General features: G+C 44.1%; 2 protein-coding genes across 2 annotated transcripts; both read left to right on the forward strand.

The window, feature by feature from the left end:
- Positions 1-1,158: 1,158 nt before the first annotated feature.
- Positions 1,159-3,395, forward strand: PADG_01316 (uncharacterized protein; the record flags this gene model as incomplete). The annotated part of the gene is made up of 7 exons (XM_010758560.1): positions 1,159-1,205; positions 1,286-2,042; positions 2,107-2,281; positions 2,341-2,409; positions 2,469-2,602; positions 2,836-3,038; positions 3,104-3,395. The coding sequence occupies 7 exons, from the start codon at positions 1,159-1,161 to the stop codon at positions 3,393-3,395; spliced, it is 1,677 nt and encodes a 558-aa protein (XP_010756862.1).
- Positions 3,396-4,104: 709 nt separating this feature from the next.
- PADG_01317 (origin recognition complex subunit 4) lies at positions 4,105-6,474 on the forward strand (the record flags this gene model as incomplete). The annotated part of the gene is made up of 2 exons (XM_010758561.1): positions 4,105-5,772; positions 5,839-6,474. The coding sequence occupies 2 exons, from the start codon at positions 4,105-4,107 to the stop codon at positions 6,472-6,474; spliced, it is 2,304 nt and encodes a 767-aa protein (XP_010756863.1).
- Positions 6,475-16,958: the final 10,484 nt, after the last annotated feature.

Here is a 16,958-nt window from a genome sequence, read left to right on the forward strand (position 1 = left end):
TTAACTACCACGTGGACTAGTTTCTGTTCTCTGTCAAATGTGGCTGATTTTCAGACTCGGCACATTCGCAATTACAATTGCCAGCAAGACGGCTTCCTAAAAACCTGTCACAGTGGATGCTCACTTCTTGCTTTCTATAGATCCACTTTCGGCCTGATCATCTTGGGCCTGAAGTATCGTTTTACCCCTTTGCTTTCTCAGAACAGTGAAGGGCATGTTGTTTGCCACATGATGCGTCCCTTGCTTAGAAGCATGGCAGCACGAGAAGAGGTGGATTAGCCATTGGCCAATACTTCTGTTGCTTTCAGGAGCTCTATTCGCCTGGGTAAAATTGGTTGCTTGATGGTTGGAAACTGGAAAAGAACTGGCTGGTGTATAGATTTATTATTGGGCAATGACGATGTATGCGATGAGGTAATTAAAGGTCTTTGGATCCAGATAAATCACCGGTTGTAACCCAAGGAACATTAAGTAAAGCTTGTTATTATTGATCAGCCTTAAGGGGAGCGGAAGCCAACCCCGAGGGCCTGGATGATCACTCAGAAACCTAAATTTAGTCACAGGGTTGTACAACTACTTGAATTACCCAACGTTAAACACAAAAGAACCAATAAAAAATCATGAATCCTTCTCTATTCAACAAGCTGCCCTCCCTCCTGTGATAATTTTGCCCTAGGTATAGTTACTATTTCCTGCTGAGGGCTCTGAATGATGAATCATTGAGGGTTTAAACATCGCATCTGTCCTTACTGGTTGAAACCAGTTTCAACATCAGGAGTTGAGCTGCCACTTCCCAAGTGTTTTTGTATTGCACGTAAAACCAGTGAAAAGAGGAGGAGTGTTAAAAAAAGCACCTTAGCAAAACTCTGACTCATCTCTCTCTTCAGGCCTTTGTACCCATTTCTTCTTCCTACATTTGCATCCATACATATATGAAGTATGAATGGCAATGTGATATCCCGCGTGACTTGATATTTCATTTGTTGTTTTCTGTTGCCCTGTTTCAGTCAAACGAAACCAGCGGTCTTCTTGTGTCAATAGTGGAATCCCCTTACTCGTTTATTTACCAGTTGGATGCACCAATCGTTCAATAGGTGCATAGAAATCGTTTGCTCTGTTTCTTTATCCTACCACACACTCTCTGCAGCCTAGTTAAGAATGACGTTTCTGGCCCCCTACACGTCTTTGATGCGACTTGGCCAAGGGTTAGATAACTGAACCTCCTTTTTATGTTATGTCAGATGTCTGTTTCCAGACGCTGATTTTGAGTTGCTGTTATTGTCAGGTTCAATTCCTACACCCAACAAATTTGCATTGATGACGCTGTAATAATCCATAGTCATCCCGCCGATGCCTCTTTGAATCACTGTGATTATCTACCGGGCCAGTACCCATTTGGTAATGCAGATTCATCTGAGAGGGATAACTGCGAAGTTGCCCTAGTAGAGACGACTATTCAATCTACAGACAATAGTCTACAGCCGCAGCATCCCCCTACGAAACCCGAAAAAGTTAAGGCTACAAATGTTAATCAGACAGTTACATATACTGCCCACGCAATTGACAATCTCGCGGACGTCGTTGACACCCTTAATATCTCCTCCAGCGCTACTATCAGCTATGCGAGTAGCCAGGCCAATGGCTCCACTAATTTTGTCAAGGAAAACAATATCAGCGAGAGCGATATCAATTTCATCGTCTCCGTTAAAGTGACAAATGAACTTCCCATACAGCCAACTCAGTTGGAGTTTCGGGCCATGGAAGGCTTAGACCCTGATCGATTCTCGGAGGTGTATGGCGATTGCTTTATCGCGGGCTTCCTTGAAGGCGGTGAATTTTCAGCCATTGTTAGTATCAAAGTCCATGACAAGAACAAAATCTCTAGGGTGAAAATGGCGGCGGAAATGCAGCTGTCTGCAACGAATTACTTCCAACCTTTAAGTGGTGCCTTGGCCGAGAGGGAAAAAGAAGATATCTGGACAGATACTGAGCTTAGCATTTCGGTGACATGGTCGGGGGGTGGCAGCATCAAAAAACCCAAAGTACCACATAACTACACCACCTTTTTTGATTTCTGGCATGTCCAAGTCTAACAACATTCTATAGGCGAGTTGGGACCTGCAAACTATAATCCAAGCTGCCAATGACTTTCCCGCCCAAGTTTCGAAATATTCACAGAAAACCCAGGCGATTCTGATGAGCTACAACTCTGTTCGATCCTTCCACGAGTTCAATGCAAAATCTGCACGACCATTCGTTGTTCTTGACTATCGTTTATGTGGTAACTATTGCCGTAGATTTCTGCGTCTACCAAAATACCTAAAACTCACAGATTCGCAGAGATATACACCGCCGAGTTGCTCAGTGCATTCATCGCCTATAAAACTTTATGGAAGCTAATCTCAAAAAGTACGTTGTTAATTCAACCCACCAAGGTGCAATGGAGTGATTCTGACTTGTTTTACTAGTTATTAGAAACCCTGAGCTTTATCAGGCGAAAGATGCAACCGACAAGGTTCCCAACCCTATTCAACCTGACTCGATCTCCCTTAACCAAGCCAAAATTGATTGCAGAAGGGGGATGACCATGATCCTTGAGGAAGTAAGGATACTTTCTGACAGCTTCCTGACCTGGGGATTAGTACATCCAAAGCTAATATCATAGACAAAAATGCTCGCACGGAAACCACATCTTGGTATGATTAACGAACAGGGTACTGTAAAACAGCTTCCTCGCCCTTATGCATCAGAAATCGCTGCGAGACTTCCTGTAGGTATTTCGATTTGCCATGTGTCTTCGAGTGTGCGAAGTTACTGAATTCTCACTCTGAACAGGTGTACATTGGATCTTCTGGAAATGGGGACCATCGTGGCCTCAGCCGCGTTTCTTCGATACCGGAGGAAATTAATGTTGTCAATAAATACGTTTCAGGTCCTTCGATCCTCCCACAGCTAGGGGACAATCAAAGGGGGAAGCTTCCCAGCGTAAACGACACCTTCTACTCAGCCACCTCCCCCGATGGACAAGAATATCCCAAGTAAACCTTCCCCTTTTGCCCCCAACCCTGTGCCTCAGAGAGTCATCATCACTAAATATCTGCAGCAACAATCCTATCCACTCCGTAGACAACGCGAACGGTCGTGAAGACATGGATGGGAATTGGGGACGCACAAAGGCTAGTCGGTCTTGCTTCCTCGCACCTAGCTTCGTTGCTACTGCAAGCCTGAACTGCCTTGGCCTAGTCTATCGTGTTATCTTACTGCGATGCTTTTTCCCGAAGCCCAAGCATGTGCAATTCAAGACTCCCAGGAGAAGCTCGAATCAAGAGCAGCCAATTCGCGAACAGCAAGTGGCAGTTATGGCTGGAGCGGTTACGGCACCTGAATCTTCATAGATTCACAGTTTCTTTCCAATGTGTAGTTATGGAAACCGAAAGCGCAGGTTGCCTCGTTATATTCCATACAATCAATTAGGGAAGTTAGGAATGCTGTTCAGGAGAAGATCAAAGTGTTCTACTAATTTTTAAAAGGTACAAAACTGTGTATTATATTAAATATAGATATATATATCAAGATAGATTTTGAGATATAATATTTTAATAATAATTCGTCTCTAATATACAAACCTTTGTAAAGGAAGTTGAATGAACTTCTACGACCGGTTCCAAAGGGTTTCGGAGGTCACATGTTTCCGCGTTCCAGCCACGCGGTTTCAAACCTTCCCTTGGCGTCAAAAAGTTTGAGCTTCTCAACCCGACAAAACGCCCTGCGCGAGGTTAAACTCGACCAACTCTCTCCACGAACTAGGAATTCAACAATCCTTTTGAAAGATTCCGAATAGGTGGCACCGAGGTAATTCTTTTCAAAACCCATCGCCTCATATTCTCTCGACCATATCCACTCGTTATTCCGATTTAGTCTTTATCCCCCCCCCAACAAAGAAATTACCACCAGAACGGACTTGATAACCTTCGGGAAAGAAGTTGCGATTACCATTGTGATGCGGCGTGTTCCGTGTTACCGCTAATATATGTCCATATCCATCGCTAGAGATAGGGGTTGGTTAGTTTTTATATTGAACTGAACTGCATTGAAAGAATAAAAATGGGCGATTTCGCGAGGCCATCGCGCCCGTTGAAACGGAGAAAAGTTGCTGAAGGATGGAAGAAGGGGGAGATTTCGACGAATGGATATGATATGAACGGTATGATGACGGGTATGAACGATAAGAAGAGTGTGAGATTTCAGGTTGAGAGTGACAGTGAAGGCGAGAGTTGGAATCTCAATGGACTATCAAATGGAATATCTAATGGGGATGTGGATGGGAATAGAGATAGTGATCCGGAGGATGAACGAGGGGAAGAAAGAGTAGGAGGAAATGATGCTACTGATCCTCAGCCAGAGCCTTCTCCTTCGCCGTCGACTGGACGAACAATGAGGTCTAGGGTGCGGCAGAGTAGTTTGCCCAAGAGACGTATTGGGCTTTCGCCTACTGAGGGGGCGAAGAGGCCTCAGCGAACAGGGAGGAAGGAGGAGAAGACTCGGAGACGAGGGGACGAGGAGAATGTTTCACATCTTACGAAACGAATGCGACAGGCTAAGTCTATCAATGGAGTCGATGGGACAAAAGTGGGGACAGCTGCTGAGGGAGATGGTGATATTGATGTGCGCAGATCGAAATTGAGGACAAGGAACAAGCGGACCGCGGCCAGTAATCGGACACCGAAAGGGGCCAAAGTTTGGGAAGTGCCCACTGATGATGAGGTGATGGAAGAGGAATTACTGGACGTTGCTACAAATGAGCTAGGTGAATATCTGTCTGCACAAGCAAATGTGGAAGAGTATGATGATGAGAGTCAAAATGATCTTTCCGCTCTACAACTGCAGCAAGAGCTGGTGGACAACGACACGCACATGGTCGAGGCTGATGAATTGCCTCACTATGCTAGCAAGTTCAAGATGTTATGCGAAGAAAACGAGCTGGGGAGCCATGTCGAATCGCTCGCCCAGTGTATTCTCAAGAAACTTACGGGCAAGCACCCCATACCACTGCGGTGCCTAGACTCCCAATACCAAACTGTTCATCAACTAGCTGAGCAGACTGTGGTCGCCGGAGAAGGGAATTCATTACTTCTCCTTGGATCAAGAGGCTGCGGGAAAACTGCAGTTGTGGAAAGCGTTATTTCATCTCTAGCAAAGGATCACGGAGATGACTTCCACGTCGTGCGTTTAAACGGATTCATTCACACCGATGACCGAGTTGCTCTGAGGGAGATCTGGCGCCAGCTGGGGCGTGAAATGAATACAAAAGAAGAGACAAGTAAAACAATCAGCTACGCTGATACTATGGCTTCACTGCTTGCACTTCTCTCGCATCCTGAGGAGCTTTTCGGAGTCTCCGACGACCCTAATACCATTTCTACAGCGAAGTCGGTTATCATTGTTTTGGATGAGTTTGACCTGTTCGCCTACCACCCGCGCCAGACTCTACTATACAATCTTTTTGATATCGCTCAGGCGAGAAAGGCTCCGGTGGCGGTTTTGGGATTGACGACAAAAGTTGATGTCACTGAAAACTTGGAGAAAAGGGTGAAGAGCAGATTTAGTCATCGATACGTGTTTCTACCCCGACCGCGGACATTTGATGAATTCTCTGATATATGCAAGGCGGGGATGATCTTGGAAGAAGGGGAATTGCCTGATGGTGGTCTGGATAATTTGAAGTCCGATGAAGGGAAACTGTTACTCCAAAGTTGGGAAGAATATCTTCAAGTGCGTTTGTTTTACCTCCTACCGGATTCCCAATACATTCTCCAAAATAACTAACTCCTTAAACAGGGTCTCTGGGCTGACCCCGCATTCCAAACGCACCTCCAGCAAATCTACCACCAAACCAAGTCTCCCAAGGATTTCTTCGCCAGTGCACTCCTTCCAATATCTACACTCTACCACAGTTTACAGAAAACACCCAACTGTCCGTCCAGCCTCCAGCCCCCAACACCAAAATCATTCCTTTCCCAACCTCTCTCCTGTCCAGATCCAGCTTCCCTCCCGTTTCCCCCATCTACTTCCTCCACAAGCAATACTTCCCTTCCCCTCTCTCTCCTTCTCGCCGCCACCCGTCTAACTGCACTGCACGAACCTGGGCTTAACGCTGCCCATCGCCAAACCCCAACTCCGCTCACCCTCACTTTCCCAGCAGTATACGCAGAATATGTCCGCCTATTGACTTCTGCAAAGGTATCTGCCTCTTCTTCTGGTGCTGCAGCAACTCCAGGACGCGTATGGGGGAAGGACGTGGCCAGGGAGGCGTGGGAGCGGTTGGTGGGTTGGGGCCTAGTGGTTCCCGTCGGTGGAGGAACAGTGATGGGAGATGGCAGAATGTTCAGGATTGAGATTAGCTTTGAGGAGGTCCTGGATGGAGTTGGGGATAGTGGTGTGGGTGCCCTGGGCAGATGGTGGAGAGACACATAGTATTTACGATTGCTATGTTGATTTGTGGACCTGTCTCTATTTCTACTTTTGTTATGTGTTTTTTCTTTCGTTTTGTTCGATGGCATGCATGGATGGACAATGAATATGATATGCATATAGAATATAGACGCATCTGCACACCCGCCATTATTTTGACCATGTTGGTTAACACCATGTGATGTCACTACCGTTTTACCCTCGTTTCTGGGTCTGGAATACTTGAAAACTCCATTCATATTCGACCGAATTGGAAGTTTCAATACCGACACGCAACGTAGTCAATGGTTGCAGGTAAATGGTAGCAACCGAGACCCGACACTTTATAGCACATATACGGAGTGTATGAACCTGAAAAGACATCCCCTTATATATGACGAGGTCCCTTTATCTGCTGCTACTTCCGCACATTTGGCTGCAAGGCCAATTGGGCAGTACTTGAATGAACTTTTAACCAGGGGAAATCTCATACAGATGCCAAATCTCCCGAAACCCCCAAGAAGAAGGATGTGACAGGACTCTGATCAAGCTAAACGAGGTTCAGCTCACAATAGTGGGACAGTAACTAACTAACTAATAGCTAAGTTAACTAATTTCATTGTAAGCAACACGGTGCTAGATAGTTAACTATCAATCATGGAGACCAGCTGATATACTGTCCATGGACACGACGTTATGGAATGCACATAGCAATCCATTATACTAGTCCCATCAAACCCTACATTCTGCATAGGTATGGCTGCCAAAGGCCATAGGAAGATCGATGCAGGAAGCCTATATAATTGGCTCGGTGAAGATCTCCAGCGCCTCCGAAGTCAAAAAAGGGGCTGGTGAATTTTGGGTCTCAGCAAGATCATCAGCAAACTAATCCGTATCGATTTGCTGCATAAGAAAGGAGGAAATGGTTTGGAGGGTAGCGTCACGGCTTTCTTTGTATGCTGATGGAATATCCCATCCATTTTCGGATTCAAACCAGAGAATGTGCACATCCTCACAAGTGAGGCGGATGATTGACAAGGTTAAGCCTAAATCGAAATAAACTGCTGCATGCACTCCGTGCACTCACACGGCTGGCGACAGTGTATTTGCTCCAAACAACAGCGCAAACCGAGAAACATTTCTCTGTCTGAAATAGTGAACTCTCTGAGTCAGTACATGCGACGCGGCGCCGGCAAAAGTCCTCACTGCCCACGATTCACTTTCAGTCTCCACACCATCACGGATTCCCAAGCGTGCCGCGATTTCCCAGCCGCGAAATACCATTGCCAGGGCGACCTCTTATATCGAATTAACTAATTTTGTCGGGCGACTACTCTATTCCGTATCAACAATGTCTTCAGGGGACCCTATGATCTTGGTTACGTTGCGCTAAAGATCTATGTTAAGGGATACACGCGAGGCAACGAGGTTGCCATGTACGAACGCATAAAGACTGTCACTGGAAAGCCAAAACACTCCGGACAACAGCCTATTCGCAAAAATTTCATTCTATCTTTTGAGGGTGTAATGATTTCATAGAAAACACACGTGCATTGTGCAACAGGCACTGGGAATTACCATGGACCACCTTTTCCAGTATTTAAAACATCATTTCCTGGCCCCTTGACAGCGTGAAGTCATTTCTTCGGCAGATACTTTTTGCTTCTTTGGACTTCTTCACATGCAGGCAGGAATAATCCATACAGGCAGGCAGGTCATGGTCTTTTTATAATACCAAATTGCACTGTTGTAACACGTGGTTTTAAGACGTCCTCCCATGAGCACTCTACTCTTTTTCAAGGAATTCGAGGATGGCGAATGCGATGGTCCATTAGACCAGAAAATCTACAGGCACCTGATCATCTATGACTCGAGACGAAAAAGAGAGGCCTAATCACGCCGCCGAGAATATTAAGACGCACAAGATAATGATAATGAGGGCTCCCTGCGCTTCCTTCCTAAGATGCTTTGTTGGCTACCTGAGGAATGGCCGAGTGCCGAAGATCTCATCATTGATCCATGGCTGATTGACAGCGTTAGGTTCACTGATGAGCAGGTGAAGACTTTTAAGGAGCAATGGCATGAAGAGAAGGGGGGGGAGGATCAAGGGTACGTATCTCAGGGGGCAAGTTAAGCTGAACTGTGTTGGGTTTAGGGGAAGCATTGGCTGGATAGTTATCAACTGCTATTACTAAACTCTCTGATGAGTGACATGCAAGGTTTCGATGCCAACAGTAGTAATAAATGCTCGGAGTTGTTGTCTTTTGAAACTCACTCCACTTGCTCTTAGTTAAGGGGAACAGAGAGGAAGGGCCAAATGTGGTCATTTAGGTCAGGTTGTCCTTTGAACAACAGTTAAAGGGTTCGAACTAAAGGCTTCCACGATTTTGTAAGTATCGCACCCTAATCCCGGTCACAAGTCCTAAAACACTCCCCATTTCGCCTTCTGTTCAGATCCCGAAGCTGGGTGCTACTCTGGAGGATAATAGGTAGTAACTATGACTTTCTAGAATAATATATTGACAGAAATGAACGGGACTTTGATGAAAGAGTGCAAGCATTGAAAAGCTAGCTCACCAGAATTTGTGTTAGACTGGATGTCGTGATACTTCCATTGCGCTACTTCAAATAAATTTCCGTCCCTATTCAAAGACTGCAACCATCTAGATACCAGTTAGCAACAAACAGAAGACAGCGCTGAGTAGGAACAGCGCGTAACAATGGCTTCCTTTCGACTTAACACACGTAGGTTGCCATGGGAATTCTCAACTCTTTTCCTGGAAACCGTTTCACATTACTAGAGCACATTCCATTGCTCCGGGGATACTTGGTTGAATCAATCCTTCTTGCAAACTATTTCCATAATTCTCTTGCGATCTTCAAAACCAGAGCCACCAGCCCATAAGCCAAAATGCAACGTGCTACTGCAAGAACTTTCAGTGCCACCTCCTCCATGATGAGATAGAGTAGCATAGACCTCGGATCCGTTAAGATACACGACGGGCGAGACGGAGAGGTTGGGTTAATAACGTGTAATGCATTATTGAGAGCATAGAGGTAGTTGTTAGTATTCATAAGACTATCTCACTTGAACATATCTGGACTATGGCTAGCAAATGCAACCCTCAGGATCCTGGTGTTGTCGACTCCAACATTCAGTATTTACACCCTTGATCTGCTTTCTATCACATGCTGCCAACAGAACATCTTCAGGAGAAACAGGGCGCTCCTTTCCCACGAAGATCCATCAGACATGGCGGAGGTGGCCATTGTGCGTGTCTTTGCAGGCAAGGGATCGTCGATTGGGTTCCCCCTTATCCATTTGGATAGGGCATAGAAATATTTCCTCTCCCGTCTAGGGAGGCAAGGTGGCCATGCGGAGAACATTCGAAAGGCTGGGATCAAGAATTTATTGGAGAAGAAACGGCAAAAGCCGCAGCAGAAAACGAGGCAGGAAGTGCTGGCAACAGCAGGGAACCAGCCAAATGAGTGGGTCCATTCTTCTAGATGGTTTAATTAGCATGTTTTGAGCTTATCGCTTTGATATTCTTGCTAGGTGGGTTGGGTTTTCCACTTAATTGGATGAATAAAGAGCGAACTTGAGGGCATGTCTTCAGTTTGTTTTCTGGCGCTCCTGCAGAGTTTTGATTCTGTTGGCAGCAGCCCAAAGTCAATGGCAGACAGCAGTGGAGCAAACAATAGAAAGCGAAATGGCGGTCAGATTATCACAGGATGAATTTGAAAAAGAGTTTTTTTTTTTTTTTCTTTCTTTCAGAAAATGGATATCATGACCCATGCACGAAAACAAGGGGAATGACCTGTTTGGCTCTGCACAACATTGTCTCCTCCACCGGGGCATGCTCTCAACCGAATACAGGGTTGTTCATCCATGCCCCTTTTGACGTGGCGCTGTGATTTCCCACGTGGCCAGAGGTTGGCTCAAAGGCTTAAGTGGGGTTTGAGATTCTCAGACCAATTGAGGCTGGATAAGAACGAGAGCAGACTCACAGAGGGTAAAGATCCATGAAAAAAAAAAGTTCTCGATGTGACATGGGCCGGCGAAATATGCATTTCACCGAACTTTCTCCGATACGTAACGATGGTCAATATATTTTACTTAAGATCAGGCCAATAACAGTTTGAGGCATGCCAGATGCCCTACTCAATCCATGTCTGGTCTTTCTCAAACATTATGTAGCTAGCAAATCTGTCGGATCAAGGGTCTTCCTCGTGTTCGTCTAACTCTCTCAAAAGACCCCCCCACAAGAACCATACAGAGTTGACAGCTAAATAAAAAAGAATCACACCAAGGAATAAATTCTCCGTTGGCAGGATCCACGTCAAACGCCTTCTGGAAGAGATTTATTCCTTCTTTTTTTTTAAAAAAAAAAAAAAAAGGTTTAAAAATATAGTTAATGGCGTTAGGTAAAAGTATGTAACATTGTTGTCAGACGCGCTGATGAAAACAGAACTTTTCATAACAAAATCTTCCGCGAAAGCTTGGAGGGCAAATGATTTGCCAGATATGACGTTCATATCCACTTAGCCCAACAGGTGGATTGCTTCTCCAGCTGGCTCTTTCTCAGGTGACAATCATATTCTTCCAGAGAATTCTTTTCATTTTCTAGAGCTCCACTCTTCCCACGTGTAGTTCAGCCATTGAAGCTTAAAATTGAAGCTTTAGGGCCGAGTGGATGGAATTCAATGTGATCAGTCAAAGGTAGAAAATAATGAAAAAATAGACATGGCAATGCAATTAATCCTCTCAAACCTAGTTTATTATTTTGGATTTTGTATATCCTCATGTTCATCTCTACCACATCTTGAGGCCTGCTTGTATAAGATCCAACCCTTGTGGACAACAACCTGCCTTACAACTTCGGATGTGAGGTTGACAATGAGCACAAGGGGAAAATCCAAAAAGGAATCAAGTTTTGTAACACTGGAATGATTTGAAACCCGCCTTACAAGTTACCGCGCATTCGACTTATAGAAACCACGGGGTGCTAAGAAGCAAGGCCTCTGGATATCAAACAATTGTCATCTAACCCACTATGTCGTTAGCTAGCTGACTGGCTGAGAATCAGCACGATGTGATTGGATATCAGAAACCTAAAGGAATGAACGGAGATTAAAAAGCTGCTGTGTGGACTCTTCAAACTTCATCTGGTCCGCAAATATCCTCCAAACCCTTGCATGTTGCTGAAGAATGCCATGCTTCAACTAAGAACTCCTGCTCCTTTGCCACGGTGATTGGTTCTACGCTCTCTCTCATATCATCGTGGTTCGGGATGCATTTCATTAGCATCCCATGGCGTATGCATATCAGCCGCAACTATACACTCAACGGAGATCGATTACCAAAATTATGAAAGTTGACCAGTGCTCTTTTCCTGCAAACGGCAGTTGGAAAAACGGAGATGGACTATCATCAAGTCACCCAGCTTCGCTATAAGATTGCCCTCTAGTAAATATGCGTATAGCTCCAAAGTATGGTATGCAGCAACAGAACATATCTATTGGTGTATCATGCTAAGCGAGTGGGAAACCTTCCAAGGAATTGTTGATCGTACATCAATATTGAGTGAAGTGTTGGAGCATGGTGTTGAAAAGATGTCATGTCATCATGTCAGACGGGAGGAGACAGTTATGCCACGCCAAATGGTATTTGACAAGACGAGATTATTCGAGTGACGGGTTCCAGCCTAATATTTTTCCAGTAGTTGCTCATTTCCCATTATTTACTCTACCAGGCACGTGTACATTTCATTTTTTTTTTTTTTTCTCTTTTTAATTTTTAATTTTTAATTTGCTTCATGTACGAGTTTGATTCTGATCTCCCACTCATTCCACACAACACACAACACACACACACACACAGCAGAAACCCGTCGTCGTATTCCGGTCCCCTCCCCGCTTTTCCTCCCCGATAAGCTTAATTCCCACATTTTTCCTCCCCGACGGCCCCATGCATCGGCAAAGTTCAAAGCGGATTTCAGAACATTTTAGTTACACCAAACTCAAAAAATTCCGAAGTATAACGGCTTGTAAAAGGACGCCGAAACACGAACCCAGCCACCACTAACGCTAATAATCATCCGGATGCAGAACATGACAGCCTTACAAGTTGACCAAAAAAAATAATATCCAGCTCGTCTATTAATCAGATTGGCCATCGCTCGCTCATCTAGCCTCGGGAAGGTTCACTGTCATCGAAACCTTAATGTCGTTTGTTGACTTCGCCAGCAGCCACACCGCCTAATCGTACAACCATGATCGGAAGGGAGGTGAGGTGTACATTGATACATAGTTTGAATATAATATGCACTTATATCATGCATATCCACACCAATTAATGTTCAGGGACATGAACATGAGCCATTTAGTGTGCAGGTTCAATGGTGAAAGAAATGACACTTCTGTTCAGAGATTCGATCCTTGGTTCTTGGAGTAAACAATTAATAGGGAAATGTAATTGTTGAAGTCTAAAGAGGAGGAACAGAATGAGTCAGGTGTTTACTTGACATGAAGAAAGTCTGTTAGAAATGATGGTTCTCAGACTAGAGATCCCCCTGCAGGATCGGGACTTATTCATGCCTCTCACGCAACAATAGTTACAGTGTAACCCATACAATGCAGATTGATTTTGAGATATCCAGATCCTGCCTTAATTTGCCGTTGCTCTGGGATAAAACGAATTGACATTTCGACAAAAAGCAGCAGTTTCAGAAAATGATTAATGTTGGCCATCACCAACTAGTAATAAATTGAGCCTAAAGCAGCTCAACAAGGAAAGCTAGCTAATAATGCAGGGTATTCAATTTGATGTCGGATGAAAAAGAACCAAGCTGGGCATGATTCAGGCTAGTTGGCTGGTTTAACAGTGAGGAGGAACTCTTGGTTCCGTCGAGAAGTTACGCATATCAGTTACCTTGCTGTGTGCAAGGAGTCACCTTGATATCAACGTGGCTGGCGCCGTAGGGGAAAACAACGCCAGTCGTTGCGGAGAGGGGGGTGCTATGTATAACTGATGGGCCGGATGGACCGTGTCACAAGTATTTATATTTTATAACCATTTGTTCAATGAAATTTGGTTGATAAATTTGCTTCAAGACTCATAACTATATTTTTATGTCCCTGGTTGCTCAACAATATATTATTGTATTTGAATATAATTACGAATAAATATCTATTAGATTAAGTAGATTATATTAAAACCTATATAACTCAAAACCTGAGATGATAGCTGAATTAAGTGACTAAAATATATAATTTAAATTGGACTCAATAAAATGTTTTATCAAAATTATATATTAAACATTTATTGAAATAAGATTTTAAAGCAACTATTTAAATTATTAACTATTAAAATCAATAAAAAGCAATTAACATAAGCTTGTAAAAGTACATAAAATATATTAAATTATTAACTTTTTTATATCGTCAATTAATAAAATTTAAATAAAAGCTTTTTAATAGTTTTCTTAATAAGATTCAAATATTTATAATGTGGAAGAAATCCACAGTCTGAGAACTGATGTGTATACATACAAAGCTCTTTATCTTGAGAATCAGAAAGCCTCATTATATAAAAAGGAAAGGACTGCAGTCTTTCTGAAAGTAAACTGACTGAGAATACTTCAGATGAGAGTAGTTTAGAGAGTTTCAGATTGATTAGTAACAGCAGTGTAATTTACGCCTTTCTGAGAGAGGAATTCAGCAGACTGTGAGCTCGATATTTCACATTATTTAACATGGTTTGAGGGAAAACTAATATTACATCGGATAAAAATCACGTGCATTTAGCAGCAATGATGCTCCGTGCAAGGTTGTATCAAGGGAAAATATAACTATCCATAAATCCATTATCAATCCTGAACAGTGAAAGTTGCTAATCCTAAACTGGAATTTGTTGTTCCCCCAAACATTAAGGAAAGACTCCAAAAGTCCACAGGTTAGGCTAGAGCTGCGGTTAAGGATTAGCGGTTGCGCCCCTGATTTTCCTCCCAACCTTACCAAGTTCGCAGCCATGGAGAGACGAAGGCCAATAATTCTCCCCAACTCAATTGCTACTTTGGTCGCTTCACTTGGCGGGAGGAATATTTCAATAGCATTAACTGAAAGCGAACTAGCCTGCGCTCGCTAACCGCTGATGAAGGACTACGTTCTCAACTAAGAGACCTCTCGGTAGAACCGTCCATCTAATTTTGTCGTGCATCCGCCATAACCCTGATTTTATTCGACAGGACCAGGATTCCATCGCAAACAGGGACTCGTGAGCGGCGCGTCGTTGAATTCTTCTCAATTGGGGTTCACGCTACATACAGGGGACTACATCGTCCTTCAAACCTTGGTCCTTATGGAACCCATATGGCATCGTAGGAACTATCACTGCACGTGTTTCAGGGTGGATCAAAGACGAATCATGAAGAAGAATCGGCTGGTTTGACAGGCTCGCTTCTACGGTGAGTACCTAACTCAATATCAATGATGATAAAATCGTATATTGTATGCTTTATATTATCAATTCATATGTGGTTAAATCTCGCATTTTTTAACCCTTTTCAATGGCTAATGCTGCGTCCTCAAGAGCTCATTCATGCTCCGTACTTGGTCACCCTTGGAAGAGTGCGGGGTCTGCTGTCCGGATCTCGTGAGTATCTATTATTCGCGATTCCAAGTCTGTAACAATGCCCAGGCTAGCGAGTGGAGAGCATTTTTGACTGAGGAGACGCTTGAACGTTAGTGTGAGTTGCCACGTTATTATTTAGTTGACAGTGTCTTTGCAAATTACACTCAGTTCTCTCTATTTCTTCTCATCCCCTCACAATACCCCCACACCAACCCAGCATGCAAAAAAAAAAAAAAAAATCTTCAAAAATGAGGATAATGAAGATGCTAAAAGAAAAAGAAAAAAAAATGAAGTGAAAAAGAAAAACGTGGCCTTGCACGTCGCCACTTTGACAATCATTCAAAGAACTAATAAATCAAAAATTTGATAGTATCAATGCTAATCTAGTCTGCCAATAAGCATCCACAGCTAACTCGTATCATAGAACCAAATAATGCCAGTGATTTGCTGGGCGCTCTTTATTTATTTATTTGCGATGAAGGTTTTCGTACGAGTCATACGGCGGCCATCACCAGATGGAGCCTAAGACGGAGGATGCTTGAGTCTGCAGCAGACTAATAAAGTCTAGCAGCCGCCCGCGCAGCAGCTAGTTACTAGTGGCCTGTAGCGTGCAACAACCTGGCATGTCCACGCTACAAGCCACGAAGGATCTGCGGCTGCCCAGCCGAACTGTGCGAAGTCTGAGAGTCTGTAACGCTCGCCTTGCTTGCTTTTTCTGTGCGTCAAAAGACTCCTTGTTGAGTCAGATTCCGAGTCGCAGTCGGAGATCTTTCTGGTTTTCTTTTTGTCTTGGTGCTTTGACGGCTCATTTCTATCTCATTCTCCCCTCCCTCCCTCTCCCTCTCCCCCTTCTTTTTCTTTTTCTTCTCCTGTTTTCTCTTTATCCCCCACACCAAAAAACTCCCTCTTGTTCTGCTGTGTTTCATATCTGGACCACTCATTCTTTTGACCTTGATGCGATTATCATTATTCACCCCCTGTCGGCATAGTTCTGTATCCCGAGGAAGTAACAGTGGCCTGTATTAATTTTTGGTGCCCGTGGTTAATCAGTGCTTCTCCCCACCAACACCAGCGCTCCCGCTGTCTCCCTAGGTTCAATTCTTTTTAAATCTCGGGATCAGTTATCCAGCCATAGACATCCATACACGGATTTACCGGGGTGCCAGTTTAACCCATCCAGCCAGACTCTCAGCGACGGAGACCGGCTACTTCTGATTACATTATTGCAAAACACAGATTACAGAGAAAGGAAAGGAAGGGGAGGGATTATCTTCCTATGAACCACCACACCAAAAACGTTGGCAGATAATACCTCATACCGGCACAAAGCCTGTCCGCCTGGGTTTACTACCACTGATTGTAAATACGCCTTTACCCCGATCCTCGCTTTCTCCCCCACTCTTCTCCACTTCATATCTCGATCTCGCCTTCGCCATGTGTTGCTAGGGATGATAAACGCAACGGTACCAAGCTCTCTCCCAAGGAACTTAGCTGCTGGATATCTTCGTGTTTGTTCGCCACTCCATTAACATCACTACTGTTATATTGTCATTGCTTTCCCTTGTATTGATTTTTTGTTTACTCCTATTTCGATTGATCATTATCATTCTTCTTCCCACAATTGTTTACTGGGTCAACACCTTTACTGGTACTGGTTCCCTTACCCGTCCCAGTCCTTGGTTCCATACCTTCAGAGCCCCGAACCCAAACAATCATCCTTCTATCTACTCTTCCTCTCACCACCAGTCTCCCTGCTCTTCTCTAGAGCTTCCATATACAACCCCCACCGTGCTAGTGTAGGTGAGTTTTGCGTTTCAGGTTGCTAGTACTGTCATCTTTTATCAAGTGTTTTGTCCCATGTTTTCTACATGTCGCC

Source organism: Paracoccidioides brasiliensis, assembly GCF_000150735.1.
Source record: "Paracoccidioides brasiliensis Pb18 unplaced genomic scaffold supercont2.2, whole genome shotgun sequence".
Taxonomy (NCBI): Eukaryota; Fungi; Ascomycota; class Eurotiomycetes; order Onygenales; family Ajellomycetaceae; genus Paracoccidioides; species Paracoccidioides brasiliensis.